The sequence below is a fragment of the Argiope bruennichi genome, chromosome 5 (genome assembly GCF_947563725.1).
Source record: "Argiope bruennichi chromosome 5, qqArgBrue1.1, whole genome shotgun sequence".
NCBI lineage: Eukaryota > Metazoa > Arthropoda > Arachnida > Araneae > Araneidae > Argiope > Argiope bruennichi.
This window is the reverse complement of record NC_079155.1, coordinates 82,051,119-82,068,368: the sequence shown is the minus strand read 5'-3', so window position 1 is coordinate 82,068,368 and position 17,250 is coordinate 82,051,119. Positions and strand designations below refer to the sequence as shown.

Below are 17,250 nucleotides of genomic sequence, written 5' to 3'. Positions count from 1 at the left end.
ACTCCAATAAAGCATTCTCTAGCATAACAAGTTTATTGGAAAGTAATCGGGAAAGTTTTGGAGAGATGACTACCAAAAATTTGTTTGTTTGTTTCTTATGGCACTTGCCACTGACAAGCCCACTGTTACGAAGACAGCGATTTAAGCCTGAGGGGAACGTCTCTTATTTTTTATAGCAGCGCCAACTAGGGCCAAGAGTACGACTTTGCCACTCACGCATCACTCATTCGCTTGCACAACCCCTTTTTACAGGAGGGCACATTCACACATCTCACAGATAGAATAACAGAAGAACAACCATGCCCAAACCGGGACTCGAACCCGGGACGCCCAGATCACGGGGAAGACGCGCTACCCCTATGCCAGGACGCCGGCACCAAAAATTTAATGATGATGTATAAGATATAAAGATTTAATGATGATGTATAAGATAAGGTAACTTAATTACTCCTTTAAGCATACAATAAATCTTCAAATTTTCATCACAATAAAGAAAGTACACGAGAGGCGCTCTTACCACATAATGAGGTAGACGATTTTCATGACAATTTCGTTCAAGACAACGAAAAAATGAACCATGATTCTTCCGTCGGGGCCCATATTTCCAGCGAAGATACCAAAAGCAATGCAGAAAACAATTAAACCTGAAAAGAAATGTAGCATATAAATTACAAAATCTAAAATCTTTCACTTTTTTTTCAAATGCAAAGCAGGTTAAATGGGAAAATGGAAAGCATATGAAAAATTAAATTTAATGATAACTTTTTAAAGCGCAACTTTATTAACATATTGAAAAATAGAATTTTCTTTTTTTTCTATTGCAAATATTTCTTGTCTTAGATTTATAATTCTTAGTTGTAAATACTATGAAACGATAAAATTAATTATGTCTTAAATTCACTATCAAATGGCGTCCCTCACGTATAACCAAAACTTCATTTGAATAATCTATGACAAGTAACAATTAAATTTCGAAAATATTAAAATAATGTTATGTCGCCGAAAGTACAAAAGTGTGCAAGGTATCAAAAACTAGCATATTAAGAAGCGAGTGGATAATAGAAAACAAAATTCCATCTTTACAAACATGAAAGAAGCCAAATGAATTAAAAGTGTATAAAAGATGCTTCCTCTTCTACTATTTCACTTAGATCATTAAACGTTTCATCATCAAATTGCGAAGGTTTCAATGTTACGAATTTACTGTATATTAACAATATATTTTAATCCTTTCTAGGGCCGTGGGAAGTATGCTTCCCGCCACATTTATCAATATTTGTATGAAATTTTGTAGGTTGGCATAAGTTCTGACAAATTTTTTTAGAAAGACAGAAACTTAGAAGCTTCAATTCTTTATCTCACAGAAAATGATGTGTCTTGATTTGTTACTTAATTATTAATGAACCAAATGAATTAATTAATCAAATTAAATTTATCTAATAAGCTAAATGAATCCCTTTTCTTATTCTAATTTCAAGCCTAAAAATATTTTAACATAATATGACTAGAAAAAATTGGCCCTTTAAAGGGTTAAAGTAACCGCAACACATGTGTCTTTTATGGAATTCTGACCACTATACTGCCCTTTGTAGCAGAATAGGACATATATTCCAATAGTTATTATTTATCCCAATAGTTAATTATTAAAAAATATTGCGTATAAAATCGCATTTTTTCAAGTTTAGTTTAGTTTAGTTATATTAACATCCCGTTGTAAAGCAACACTAGGACTATTTTGGGACGGACCTCGTAATTTTGAACCGCGGTCAGATAACGAGGGTGACACCTGAGTTGGCACCCCCTCTCCACGCCACACTACACCAGCGGGAAGACGTTTGGCATGACAGATTTAACGTGCAACAGACCCCCTTACACGGCGGTTCTTCGGTGAAATCGGGTCTCGAACCTGAAACCTTACGGCTCACAAGGCGAGACCACCAGCTCACCGCAGCCCTCGCATTTTTTTCAAGAGAGACAACTATATAGATAAACTTAAAAAGCTTAAAAAGCAAAACCTTATCGAAAATATAAAATTTTATCCAAATAGCTAGAGTCGTTTCCGAGATACACGAAATAAGTAATTTTATATATATACAAGAAAAACTTGTTTAAAGTTAGAAGTTATAATGCCTAATTACTCTTGTTTATCTAATTCTTCTCCGGGACTTTCCTACCATCCCTTAGTTTTAGTGTTATCGAATAAGCCATCGTTATGCATTCTTCCAATGTATTATTACTTTGCTTTTTTTATGTATCTTACACTGTTCACCATAATTATTGTATTTAATACATCTTAAAATGCATTGAATTCTTTTACAATGAAATCAAAGGCTTAAGATTCTTTTTATAATTTTAGTATTGCTGGCTAAAAAGCTCATAAAATTATAATCTTTTTGCGATGAATCTCTATAAGCTCTAATACTAAGAGATGGAATAGACTCTTCAAGGAGTTGTGGGATGCAGAATTTAGAACAGAGAGCAGATCTAATGTTAAAACCGGACAAAAGATTCGACAATTGCTTACCTAAAACGTTGGTTCCGTCCTTGTAAGTGACAATTCTCTTGGTGATGTACTGCGTCTCGTTGATCATGCCACCAAACTCTGAATCGTTCGTGACTTTTATGATTTTGGGCTTCTCTTTCTTGTAGCTCGTCTCTGCTTGTTGGAAGCACGCTTGAAGTAAGTTTTCGGGGAACATATTCCTGTAAAATTAAATTTCATTTATCAGGACGTTTTTCTCAATCTTAATAATCTAACTTCGATTCAGATAAATCTTTTGCTGTGTGAGATCTGATGTTTATCACAAAAGGATCTATCCTCGCCCTGCCGAAGCATTTGGGGTAAACTGAATGATAGTCGTCATAACAGCAATGAAGTCGTATCTAGGGTTGAAACCTATGATTACCAACGGCTGGGCACAACCCCTCGTGTATTAGATACGTCTCGTCATCGGAGTGGAAGTAACTTAATCCTAAGAAATCTGAATTTATAAACTCAGTAAAATAATTAATTTTGTGTAAGTATATTGAATGCAAAATGTTCTAAATATTTTAGTATTCTTTTTACTAATAGAATTATTTTCTATTACATGTTTAATTAAGTTTAACCCACCATGAAATTAAATAATAGTATTTCTATGAGGTAACATTATAATGTATGTATGTAAAGAAATAATTAATAATTAAATGCTTCTAAATCGATTAGAAGTATTTTTCTTATAATAATAAATATTAGAGAAGAAAATATTGTAATGGCCAAATGATTAACCTCGATAATATGGTGAATCTTCATGTAAACTGCTTAGTCTATAAAAAATGAACTTATTTTTGTATGTAAAGGCGATACCTCAAAAAAAATTACAAGAGAACTATGCTACGATAATATACAAGAATATCAAGGAAATAACATACCCAATGGTTACTAAAAATTCTATAATATACATAAAACATTTTATCATCTTATTCTATGAAATAATATTTTTAATGACAGTTAAAATAAGAAAAAAATCTACCACATAGCTATTTTACAGGTAATTCCAATTATTTTCTCCATAAAATTAAAAGCATGCAACAAAAAAATATAGATAATTTCGATCAAAGATTTGGAACACGTAGATTTAAAGAAATTGCCATCATTAAATATATTCAAATGAGAGTTTGATCGAAAGTATGGATCACACACCTGTACAGAAATAGCTGACTTTAAATACATAGTATATTCAGATATGATATCTACTACCGATATCGTACATTCATATCAACTCTATAAGTTAATAAAGGGGTTCTAATCGAAAATAATGGGACACAAGCTTTAGAAATGTATATTTATTGTCCGAATTCTTTACACATTTTATTACCTCAAGAATTCTAGAATTTATTTTTCTGAATGTTTTATTACGCATTTTGAAAAGAATTTCAAATACGCTCTAAAATTATCATGGGAAGATTTCATTGATTTTGCTTCGTGAAATTAAAACTTGCATCATGAAATATACGACATTTCGTTAATCTAACATTCATTCAATACATTCTGTATTTAATCGGGATGCCCAACTCTAATGTTATACAAAGGGCGACTGAAGACCTGTTACGGTTGTTTCTAATGGCACTTGTCACAGACAAACTCACTGACTTTAGAAGTCAGGGATTTTAAGCCAAGAGTGCGTCCTTTGTTTTTTCAGTAGCGCCAAGGGTAAAGCTTAGCTACACATACGTCATAACCCTTTTTAAGGGACGGACTTCATTCATGCGTTTCATTCACTCAGCTACAGATCTTAATTTAGACCTGAATCACCTCTGATCCAGTACTCCCAGACGTATTACTTTCGACATGGAGAACTTTGTGACCACAACAGATTTATACGTGAAACAGCCACCACACACACGGAGAGTCTATGGCCGGCGGAATCCCTTGGGTTGGAACTCGCAACCCAATGAACGCGCATCCAACGTCCTACCAACTAGGCTATCCCGGCCATCCCTGATGCTCTTAGCTGTTAAAGCAGTGATGTTGGTTAAAGAACTCATAGTAAGGACTATGTGATTTGTTTTCAGAATTTTAAAGCTTTCGGTTCGAATTTTGTAGTTGGTCTGGATCTGGACACGCTAGGAGTGCCGGCTTCCTGGAATAGGAGTAGCGCGCTTTCCCCGTGATATGCGCTTTCCGGGTTCGAGTCCCGGTTCGGGCATTGCTGTTCTTCCTCTGTGTTCTATCGGTGAGGTGTGTGAATGTGGCCCCATGTAAAAAGGGACTGTTCAAGCAAATGTGACGCATGAAGTAGCTAAGTCGTACGCTTGTCCCTAGTTGGCGCTACTAAATAAACAAGACTCGGCTTAAATCGCTGACAGATAACTGTCAGCGAGCTTGTAACGTGCCAGAAGTCACAATGCTAGAAGAATTCGTTGATCTGAATTCTTTTTTCACATATTTCGGGGTAAAAAATTGCATACGTTCTGTAAAATTACCATGGAAAGATTTCCATGATTTCGCAGTGAAAAATAAAAATATGCAAAAAAAAATATGTAAAAAACCAAAATCTCCGAGATTTTTTTTAAAATTAAGTTTAGAAAATGAAACGTATAGTATTTACTCTCCTATTTTGTTGAATCTTAATAGATTATCTGTATTACACTTTTGATCAAAATAATCAACTGTAATATTAACGAATTTAGTAAAATATAGCGGCGCAGATGGATGAAATTAGGTACGTAATTACTAGCGAGGGGGTGGTTGCACGACAATTTGGTGTACAGAGCCAACTGGCTCCTTACCAGCATGGAAAGAGCGAGAACAAAAATGCAGCCAAGAAAAAGAAAAAATATAGCACAAAATCAAAATATTTACATAAATTTACTGCTGTTAAATATTGATGTTTACTCACAATTCCGTTGGAGAAAAGTTGAAAGGATACTAAGAAAATTAGTGAAATAAATATTAACTTTAGCAGAATAATACAGATATGTTTTATAAACATTCGCATCTTTTTCATACCTTATCAAAGATTGCTTTATCAGAGAGGTCGGAAGAGTGATGTATTTTATATTTTGTTTTATTATATTCTGTCATTAAGTACAGTTTAGATTTTTTTTTTGAAGATTATTGAAGGAAACGAATTGCCCAACGGCTTCAATATTCTTCAATGTTAATGCGATTTAATTGTTTATCGAAGCAAACTATGCAGCAGTTTTGAAATATTGCCAATTATAAAACGAATAAACCATCAAGTTTATCTGAATATACAAATTATGAGAGTAAATGAAAGAAATTGATATGTTATCCAAACATAGGGGATGAGAAGCTTCCGGTTCAGCGGTAGGTTCTCACGCCTTTGTTGGGTATAGCAATATTGGCGGACCAAGTTACTTTCATTTCAACGAGAGAATGCATGTCTTATAAGAGGAATTACGTCATGACCGATGATGCCCATTAAAATTCACTCTTAGTTATCCTTCCCTGCTGTTGCGTCAATGGCCATTCAACTATCCCGGATATTATCCAAACATATCATAAATCGTTAAAATAGGTAATTCATTATCTTGGTACACACATATATGTATATATATATATAGTAATAATCTAACCGGTTCTGTTTAAAAAGAAACTGCACACAGGTTCATTGAAAATAGGGCACCAAAAAGAAGAAAGGTACAATCATAAAACTTTGAAATCTCGAACGTTTACTGCGTTCATTTTACTTAAATTACATGCATCAGAGCATGTGTGCAAGCAGCTTTGTAATGATACAAAAATCTCGCAATGTATTTAGTATTCATATGGTACAAAAAATTAAATAATTTTTCGATGGTTTTCATCTTCTTGTATATTAAATGTAAAACAAGAAAACACAGGAATAATCAAAAAATTCTCCCCTTAGATTCGGATGAATTTTCAAGTTTTAGGTCTGAGATTGAAACAAAGGCGTTTTTTATAATCTCTGTCTGTCAGTCTGTAAATACAACACCTCAAAAGTAGTACGAACAGTACAAATGAAATTCTAGGCATAGGCTTTGATTGAAAATTCTAGATAAATGTCAAATTTTGGGGGGATTTCGTTGACGGAAAATCTTTGTGCACATGAACATGATAATTCGAAAAAACGATGATGATGTTTCACGAATAAAGTCTGGCATGTGTTTTTATTGCAGAAATTTATTCAGTTATGCATAATTCTGAGTCAAATTCACCAATGAGATAGTTTGTCGCTATGTACATTCATGCGCTTGCAAACACCTTAGCTCAAAAACCCGATACGATTTGATTTACAAACTTTACACTAAAGTTCTTAAAATTTATTAACTTTTGGACGAAACAACCAATAAAAGATGCCAAAATGGATAGCTTATTTTTTTCACTAATCTTTAAAACTAACCATAAAGTCCAGAGATAGTTATCAGCAGTTATTAAGGGTTTATTGCATCAAACTTCAACGACTGAATTTTTAACAAAAGGTAATTCAACAACATACAGTGATTGGAAATCAAACCTGCATCTCAGAAATTTGAAATATCTGGCTACTCCATGTGATCCCATATGGTTAAACAAACATCACTTTAAACTATATAACTTCTCAAAATCTGTCTTGCATCAAAACTGGATTAAATTAATATTTTTATACTGTTCGGGCTGGAAGAATGAAAGCAGTATTTTACCTAATGAGATCTAGGAAGGCGTCGAGAGTGGAAACTTTCTTCTCTTCTGTTCCAGTGCCCACTTCTTCCTTGATGGATGGGTCGCCGGGATGGATGATGAGCACGAGGATGATACCGACCACAGCAGCCAGGATGGTGGTCGAGAAGTAGTAGACCAGAGCACGGGCGCCCATCTTACCGCTGGACTTGGGATCCAACTGGGCCAGACCTGCAATCAAAAACAGTAAAATATTTGTTGAGATTTGCTTGTACAATTTTCTGAAATTTTCGTCGTTGCCAAAGCTGATCGGCAATGTCTTATTTTGCAAAGTTTGGAATACTGGCAAACTGGAGGTCACCTGGAGAGCTTTGTGTCCCATGACATCTGTTTGTTATGTTCCACACTCATTTTTAATTGGCGTCATCTTTCTATTACATTCATTTCGTACATAACACCGTCAAGAAATTGATTTAGAGGACAGTCTGTTTTGAAACTGTTGTTATAGATTTATATTTAAAATTCGTTTTTAAAATTTGGAAATATGTGTTTACCTTATCGCTGTAACCTCTAAGGGCATATAAATTTGATTAAATTTACTATTCACTCTGATGATTCGCAAATATTACTTTTGGATAGAGCTCACAATTTCGAACCATTGAAACCAGAATACGTGAATAATATCTACATCTATACAATGGAATATTAGAACACATGCGCAGTTATCATGTAGCTGTGATATCACAAGAACTGATAGCACTAAAATGTCTATTCGTGATTTACTAAATAACTGATAAAATATATCTGATATTCACACTGAAAAGTTTTTCCTTCTTTTCTTCATCAGTGCCTCTTAAATCTCGATTCAGATCAACAAGATTTTCGTGTAAGCAAAACTCTTACAATACATCTGGTAAAAAATATAAAAAATAAAGCAAAAATCCAATAGTGAGGCATTATTGAGGCAATCGAGCTAACATGTCTGTCTTATGTTAATATTAAGTAGATGCAAAAATTAATCTAATAAATTGAATCAAAACAATATATAGAAACACCTTTGGTTTGGTGTACTCAAAAGATGATATTACATTTAAAGTTACATCACTTATATGTATGTATTTATTCTATGTATATATTATTAAAAATAGATTCCATTCATTGTTTCCTACTTTAATTGAAAGCATTTCCCCTAATACTCTTTCAGAAAATGTGACTTTTAAGGTAAATTATAAAGAACCAGCGCATTCATTTCACAAACTATTTTGCTTCTGTTCATTTGCAGCACTTAACTTGTAATAAAAACATCATAAGTAGCAAACTAGCCAGTTATGAGCTATTTAATCAAAACTAACCACATCACCAGCTATGATCTTATTATGTAAAAATTTATGAGAGTGGGGCAGACATATAAATCGTCAAAGAAGACTATTCATTAACTCGTGATAAGAGAAGTCCGATCTGATAAAACTATGTTTTGTAAGAAAAGATACAAAAAATGTATTTAAGTTTGCATAATTATACATAATGTTTTATTAGAAAGAACGACTCAATAAATAGCATTAAGAGGATGATGACAACGAATGTCAAACAAGTATCAGCCTTGAAATCGTTTAGATGAATTCTAATTCATACAATTTCCAGATATAGAATTAATATTAGTTACAAGAGCCGTTTCTGTTTTCAAGCTTCGATGGGCCATAAAAAAGAGAACACACAACAAAATGAATTTACAAAAGTTATGTACAAACATAGTTATTTTCCGACCTAATCACAATTAAGATTCCAGCATTTGTCATATTGGTTGATCAAGTTCCCGTGTGCCTTCAAACATTGCTCTGCCAGTGGCATGAGATAGGTCTTTGAAGATTTTCATTGTCGTAGAATTGTTATTCACGCGTCTCAGTAGCTTCTTCAATTAGAGAAGAGATGAAAATCTTTCGAATAGAAACTGCATTTTCTATGAAGGGATACAAGAGTGCAAGATTGTCGCAGAAGAAGATCTTTTCAATCAGTTGATCAAGTGATTCAAAGGAACGGAAGATGTTGGAATATGAGGAAACGAGCTGAACGTTTACTTCACATTACCTGAATTGTGATTCTAGGAGTGAATTTTTAGACATTCCATTCTTACCCTTAAAAGGAAATTCATATAGCTTCTTGTCCCCTGAACAGAAACGCCCAGGTTCATCTCACAACAACAATGACAATATTCTCCGAAGAGAAAAATAGAAAACATCTTCTACAGAAAAGACCAATGCCCGAATGATCACAGGGAGTGTGGTGAAAAGTAACCGTGCTTGTGTATAACTTTTGGTAGTAAATCATTTTTTTTCTCTGCTGTCTTTTTTTTTTTTTTTTTTTATGGTCTATCGGAGCTTGAAAAAAGAGACCCTAATATTATCTTGACATAAATATTTTGATCCTGAAATGATATATTTTCAAAGTATTAAAAATAAATTTAAAAATGGAGATTTTGTCCGAAAGAAGAAAAAAGCATTCTATTTTTTCGATTATTTAGATAATAAAAAAAATTCAATTGCTTACGAATACCCACAGTTGCTTATTCTTGTTAACTTTGCTAGAGTTTAAGTTGACCTAACTATCATACGTGTAGGATATCAGAGTAGAATTATTGAAAGGATAATTACTGTTTTTGATCGATTAGTTTTCTTCCGAAGAAGAGGAATTCCTAATGCATTACTGATATTATCGATGTGCAGCAAACGACCGTAAAATAATCAGGAAGGCAAAGGTAGATTCCTTTAGATCTGAGTTACTATCTGGCAACATAAATTGTTGATGTTAGAAACAGTCATAATTAAAGCATGAAAATCACTTCTCAACACCCTAACTTCTAACATATTGCAGTTACCAACTTTAAATATAAAGTGGTTCTTCAGAATAAGACGCTAATTTGGTTCATTGGATTTATTTTTCTACCTTCAATATTAAGAAAGTTATAGCGAAATGAAAATTTCAATCCCCCACTATTTACACCCCCTTTGAGCTAGGTGAGCCATTTAAGAATTCGTCCGAGATTTTTACATTTCTAAAATTATATTTCAAGTCAATTAAAATTCAAAACGAAGGGTGGCTTTGGTTTCTAGGGACCGTGATCGGTGAAGAACTGAAGAAATTTTCCTGAAGTCTTGACTTGAGAGCTATTGCAATTGGTAGTCTTCCTATAGGAATCTACCTAAATAATATCGATGAAGGCATAGTATTTTTCCTTATTTTTAAAGAAATGTTTAAATTTTCCTTATAGTTAATAACCAGATAATTTCTTGAAATGTTTATAATTAGAAACGTAAAAAAAAAAAATGTTTTAAAAAGACATTCGAGCATAAAAATGCTTTAACAAAAATAAAAATAAAAACTGATTCCAAAACTTTATTCACATATTCTTACATCGAAAGTTCCAGATTACACCGCTTATTGAGCAGTTAACTTTTTAAAAAAATGAATAAAAAATTCCTTTATTCAATGTTCTGCAGAATGTATATAAATTTGGATGGTAAGATCGGAATAATTGATAGAATAATTCTATTAAGATCAGGACTTTAACCTTTTGATTACCAATTTTTTTAAAATCTTTTTCTCTGCAATCGCGTAGAAAATGAAGATACTAGCTTCTGTATTAGACAAATCTATTCGATTTTTTTAGATGTTTTTAGGACATGATGGTCAGTTTATGACGTATTCTTATTTTTTATTAATATTTTTCTGTTTGTTTTTTACGTCATTTCTTTTGTTTGTACGCGTTGAGTTAGTATTCCTCATTTTGTACTTTCTGCAAACTATTTGTTTTTGTTTTATTTTCCCTTTCAAAATATGTACTTCAGTCCATTCGAACCATAATACAGCTTTTTAGCTTTAAAAATTAGTATGTAAATAGTGTATGAAATGTTTAAATAATAACATTTCCCTCCATTAATAAAATAAATCCGTTAATTTTTTTGAACAATGGAGTAAAAAATAATATATTTCAAGTCTTTACTAACATGATCGAGAAGTCTTTTCTTACTATAATGATATTAATATTTCTTAATGATTATGAAACAGGGTCACTTAATATCCAGAATTTTCCTTATATATTAAATAAATATTCTGATGTAATATTGGCATGTATTTTGTCTATATAAGAATCAAATGTTATTTCATTTTCAATTAATGGAAAATGATACATTTATATCTCTTCATTACAAGGCCACCAGTGGGTTTCTGTATTGGCATACTCATCAGTTAAAAATAAAGTACAAATACAATAAATACATAATCGATTTATTGCAGGAGTAAAAAATTATGGTTAAATGATATATCATTAAATTTCTGCGTTTGTTAAATGGTATAACTAGCTGTAGCAGTTTTAAAACTTATTTTCAAGGCACTTCGGTTCTTTCTTTCCTTATAAAAAATCAGTTAGATAAATCTTCTTCCAACAAAAGTTGATGAATCATTCTTGACTAACAAAAGCGTGGCAACTGCTTATCGCACGCAATCTTACAATGGCATGCTGTCTACCTAATGCAGATAATGTCGTCGCCAACGAAGTTAGAATGAAGAATCTACGGGGAGCATGCTTCAGTTAATATCTTAAATTATGGAGATGTTTTGCGATGGTGTTTTTAACCACAAAGCATAAACGTAAAAGAAAATTGTGATCGAAATGTTCATTATTATGTGTAGAAAATGCTTTCAAAGAAGAATAAGGTTATGTGGAAGGAATTGCTCAAAATATTATCAGGAATCTTGTCTTCTCCTTCCAAACAGTTTTCTTAGACGCTTACGCAGTGAGAAGTTAAAGAATATTTGAAAATAAATTTTCGTTGCATTTCTAAAACTACATTTAAAAAATTTAATTTTTTAAAACTTCTATTAATAATTTATATGATATTTTTAAGTGCCACTTTTTACAATTATTTCCATTCAGATAAAAAGAAATGTATTTGTCTAGCAGCAGTCGTGCAAAGCGGCGCCATATAGACTCAGAGTTATCAGTTCGACAGAATGACATTTTTGGCCTAATCCAATGGCCAGTGTTCTGTGTTAGAATGATAAATGACCAATGCTCGCACAGAATGACATTTTTGGCCTAATCAAATAGCTAGTGTTCTGTTTTGGAAAGATAAATGGCAAATGTTCGCACAGAATGACATTTTTGGCCATTTCATCCAATTTTTGGAATATAAATGATGATAAATCAAACTTTCTGATGAAGTGCAACATACACGACAAAATACTTCTCATTGATGCATTGGCAATCGAATCGTATTCGTCGTTGCTTATAGCTGTACAATATTTCCCAGTTTGCCATTTACTTCATTTCATTCCTCTTTGTTTTATTCGGTGTAGTCGGACGATAAAGATTTTATATTATTTCGCAATTAGAATTTTATTCCTATAAGAAATCTGCTTCTCCTCCAGCCCACCAAATTAATAAATTTACTCTATTATTCTACCGTGCCTCTCAAATACATAATAGGTAGTTTAGAAGGAAAAAAGGAAAGAGGGAACGGTAATACAAAGAAGGATATTGTTATGAATCTGAAATGCCATTTATCTGCCAAGTTAGTGTTATTGCAAGAAATAATTTATAAAGAATCTTAAAGCCAAATTTCTGACGACTTTTCGACTATTTGGCTATAAAGATGAAGATATTGGAAATGCCAAAATTATAACCCTATCTCTTTGAAGATTCGAAATCTGTAGGGTCTTCCAGAGATTTCAAAGTGATATCATACCCTATCGGAAAACTATATATATCCTAGATGTTGAAGCGAATTAATCTCTCTTTGGAGTTTTAGTCGGACAATGAGATGAAAAGGAGCAAACACTGGATGCTGTTATTGTTATTTAATTATTTTCCGTTTACTTGTTCGTTTCTACAATTGCTCTTCTTTGAGTACATCTTAGCCGTATTTTTGTTATCTGCGCTTCAGGTTTTCTGGAATAATTGTGAAATAAAGTATAGTTTTGTTTTATCAAGTGTATTGGGCTTCGTTCACCTTATACTCATCTGGTGATCTGCACAGTAATATGTTCTGATTTCATCCTCCCACAATCAAAAGATTTAAAAAGTCACACATCTTTGCAGTAAAGCTTCGCTGAAGGTTCCGAAGGACGTCGGTGCCAACTTACCTGAAATCATGGATGAGATGATAAGCGGAAGGATAAGCATTTTTAACATGCGCATCAGGATATCTCCGGGGAACGAGACCAGTGCCACCACATCCTCGCTGTATTCGCCCATCCTGGCCAGAAAGCCGATGAGGATGCCCACTAGCACACCGACGATTGTCAGCATCAGCAGCATATTTATTCGCATCCATTTTACAAACTGTGCGATTAGAAAAGACATGCTCATATATTATGTTAGTACAAAAATAGAAATTACAAATATATATATATATATATATATATATATATATATATATATATATATATATATATATATATATATATATATATATATATACATAATATTAATAAGTCGGTGAATATTAAACAATATACAGTACATTCCAGAGTATCCGGTTCGCTACTATCCGGCTTCCGCAGTATCCTGCCCACTGGTGTGGTGTGGTGTGGTGTGGAGAGGAGGTGCCAGCTCTGGTGTCGTCCTCGTCATCTGACCGCGGTTCAAAATTACGAGGTCCGTTCCAAAATAGCCGTAGTGCTGCTTCAAATGGGACGTTAATATAACTAAACCTAAACCGCAGTATCCAACCTAGTTTTCTTTTATCGTAATTAAATGAGGAAGGCAAGGCGTTCTATTGGTAACACTACCAATATTGGAAACGAGCGTCTGCTACGATCCTTCTAGATGTCGTGTGTTAAATACAATTTGTGGCTGGAAAAGAGCAGCGTTCTGCTCGTTGTTCATTGTTTCGTCAGTGTGTAACGGATCTCTATTATAGCTGCACAGTATGTGCAGAATTCGTAAATTGTTTTGGGGGTATTCTTAAAGTTTTTTAAAACGCACCACAGTGAAGATCTCAAAATGGGTGATAAACGAAAAAAGTTAGGCATTGCATTTAAGTGAGGCATTACAGAGTTTATGGAAAAATGTGAATAGTTTATACCATTTAACTTACTTTTTCTCTAATAAATTTTTTTAATGTGCAGTGCATTGTATAAACATATGTAAACTACCAGTACAGAGCCTTCTATTTTAACTCGACACGTAATCGGCAACTGCTTCTATGATTTCTCTGGCTTCTATGGCTCTATGTGGCTTGTGATTAATGGAGGGCTTAGTACTCAATAAGAAGTGAGAAAAATAAGTATTATAACAGCAAATTTTGGCATAAAAACTTTGTCCTATGGTATTGGTGGGCAAAGAAATGGGTTAATATAACTCCGGCCTATTCGGCTTTTTTGTTATCCTGTCTGCTCTTCCGCTCCATTTGACCGGATACTCGGGAGTGTACTGTATTAATACATTAATTCGATGCATGATTTTTACTGCACACCAACTCATAGCTAGAAATAGGAGAGAACTTACGCCTTGCCAACAACTTCTGGGCGCTTCTCCTAAGATGGTAACGGCCGTGCCAATCATCGGAATCTTCGCACTTCCATCGCCCGTCGCTTCTGCAGGCATCTTGACGCTCCCCGACCTGCCGAGAAGAAGACAAACTACAATTAGTAAATATATCATCAGAATGTATTACTCCCATATAATATAAGAATTATTACCATAAAACAATCATTATTAAACCCGTTGTTAGAAAAGCACTCTCTCCTAATACTCTCTCATAAGAGCACTCATAACTCAAATTTAAGGAACATTATATTATATACATACATACATATTTATAGCACCAGCACATTTTAGTTACATTCGCGAAATCTGGTTTGTTGTTTGCGAATGAAGTTAAAAGACCATCATTTCTGCAATGCTCATTAAAGAATTCTTACTCGCTGCTTTTATTTTTCTAGAACACATGAAAAATTTTCATACGAGAATGCTTCTTCTCTCGATTACCTTGTTCCAATCCTCGCATTCATTGGGTCATTCTCTTCGCCAGTCTATTTTGCATCGACGTCTAATTTGCGATTTTCACTGAATAATTGTTACCTGCCAGCCTGTGTTTCCTGGTAATTTTTCATCTTTTTAATGCCTACTATCCTTACTCTGAATTTGTCTTTCGAATTTAACAACGCTCTCTGCGAACATCGGTACTGATGTTACAGCGATGTTTTCCCATTTTAGTTTTGCTTGAATATCTTTAAAACTCCCCAGTTCTCACACTACACGCTTATATCAAATTATAAAATATAAAATTCCTTACATTTTCAAGATTTTATTTTTCTTCATGTTTTAATTTTTTTGCAAATATGTGTTCTAAACCACTTTTTCGTTTTCAGTGATTTGCGACCCCCTAGATCATCAAAACCGACTCTTTATATTTTTGCGATTTTCACCTACTAAATGTCGTTTGGGGCCCTATGTTGTATGGTGATTCTTTATCCTCTTGATGCCTACCATCACCCCTCTGAATTTGTCGGTCGAATTCGACAACACCGTATATATATAACCCTATAACCTAAATCTCTTAATGATACAGGTAAAGAGGTTTATCGTTTTAAGAATATATGCAACTAATGCAAATATACGCTTCTATATCTAATGCAACGAATTGGTTTTTTTTTTCAAGGTTTCTTGAATGTCATCTTAAGAATACCATAATCCCAGGAACTCAAATTCAGGAGTATTTAGGTTATTAGCGCACCCATTCCTTGCGTACAAAGGTATCATTTAAGGGTTATTATCAAATGTGCCAGGCATTCTTAAAGCAAAAGACCACTTCAACTGAATCATCAATAAAACTGGTACTATATCAAGTGGGGACTCCAGAAGATTATTCAAGTAAATCCGACACATCCGGTTGCTTTATAAATGACACACATTAACAAATACAATTACTTTTCAGTATGTCAGAAATTCAGAACTACGAATAATCAATAACGCTTCGAAAATACATTCGGATGATAAATATAAAAAAAATTCAAAATTTCAAATATTTTTCTGCCGATAATAATTTTTCACAAAAAATAAATCCTCTGACCTTATATAAATCCCTCATTACTTTATAACATACTATCAAATTTGTTTATTAATTATCACAAAATATTTGCATAAAACCAAGGATTCTTAGAAATAAAAATTTGTATATCTAAATATTTACCATGGCTTAATTTCTCCCTTAATAATAATTACATGGAAAACTCGGATGACAGAAATTTTAAATCACTTAAATACTCTTGACTCCTGAAACAAACAATCAATTTCCTTGCAGATATGATCTTGAATTTGGGGCTATTATAGACAGTTCAAATGCCAAAGTTATTTTTACATGGTGCCAGTCTTCCTTAGTTTTTTTTAACCCTAACTACTAATGTGGATCAAAATACAAGTCCGAGGAAGTCTTTTATAAAACATTTCTAAGAGATAAGTCAATGCGGAAATACAGAGGAAGTTTGACCTTAAGAACGCACGACATAATGCACTATATTGATAAAAATAACCGTTTTTTTCCTTTGTTTGTTTTCATTAACAGGAAAGCGGGAAGAAGAAGAGTTGGCATGTATTGTTAAATATGTGTGACCCACATTATAATAATATTAGTTGCAGTTCTTAATATCAATGTTATCCACATATTATGATGTCTAAATATTATTATCTAGACAAGATTTCGTGGTAAATCTTTCTTATGACATGCTACGCTACTTGGTTTGCTTTTGAATGCCATAAATGGGCTCGCTGTATTCGTTGCTTTTATTTCCACCTATAAATAATCTCATTTGGCTTTCAAAACAATTTTTAGCTCTTTCACAGATTCTAAGTACGTAAAACTTTTATGTGCAGTTTATATACCAAAAGAATTTTCCACTTCCAATAAAAGATAGAATGAAAGGATATTGCTAACATTTCACCTCTTATGCTTTTTTTTCAGATATTTATTTTTTCTTTTGAATAAATTTTTGAACTTCTTTTGCTTGAAATTTGTATGAAGGTATTTCAATTTGGACTAGAACATAGAATATTTTTAAAATATTTTTCTTATATTATTTATAGGTTTTCATTGATCATTTTAGGATATTTCTTCCTTTGATTTGGA

The 17,250-nt window shown here is 33.0% G+C and overlaps 1 protein-coding gene across 2 annotated transcripts in view; it reads right to left on the bottom strand.

Moving 5' to 3' along the window:
• Positions 1–17,250, bottom strand: part of LOC129968781 (excitatory amino acid transporter-like) — a 137,234-nt gene that overhangs the window by 12,612 nt on the left and 107,372 nt on the right. For both annotated transcript variants that reach the window (XM_056083024.1, XM_056083025.1), the window contains exons 2-6: positions 14,631–14,745; positions 13,265–13,463; positions 7,150–7,357; positions 2,525–2,703; positions 518–644 (exon numbers count right to left, since the gene is read on the bottom strand). In XM_056083024.1, the coding sequence (XP_055938999.1) occupies positions 518–644; positions 2,525–2,703; positions 7,150–7,357; positions 13,265–13,463; positions 14,631–14,729 (812 nt within the window). In that variant the 5' untranslated portion in view covers positions 14,730–14,745. The remainder of the gene's footprint in view (positions 1–517; positions 645–2,524; positions 2,704–7,149; positions 7,358–13,264; positions 13,464–14,630; positions 14,746–17,250) is intronic.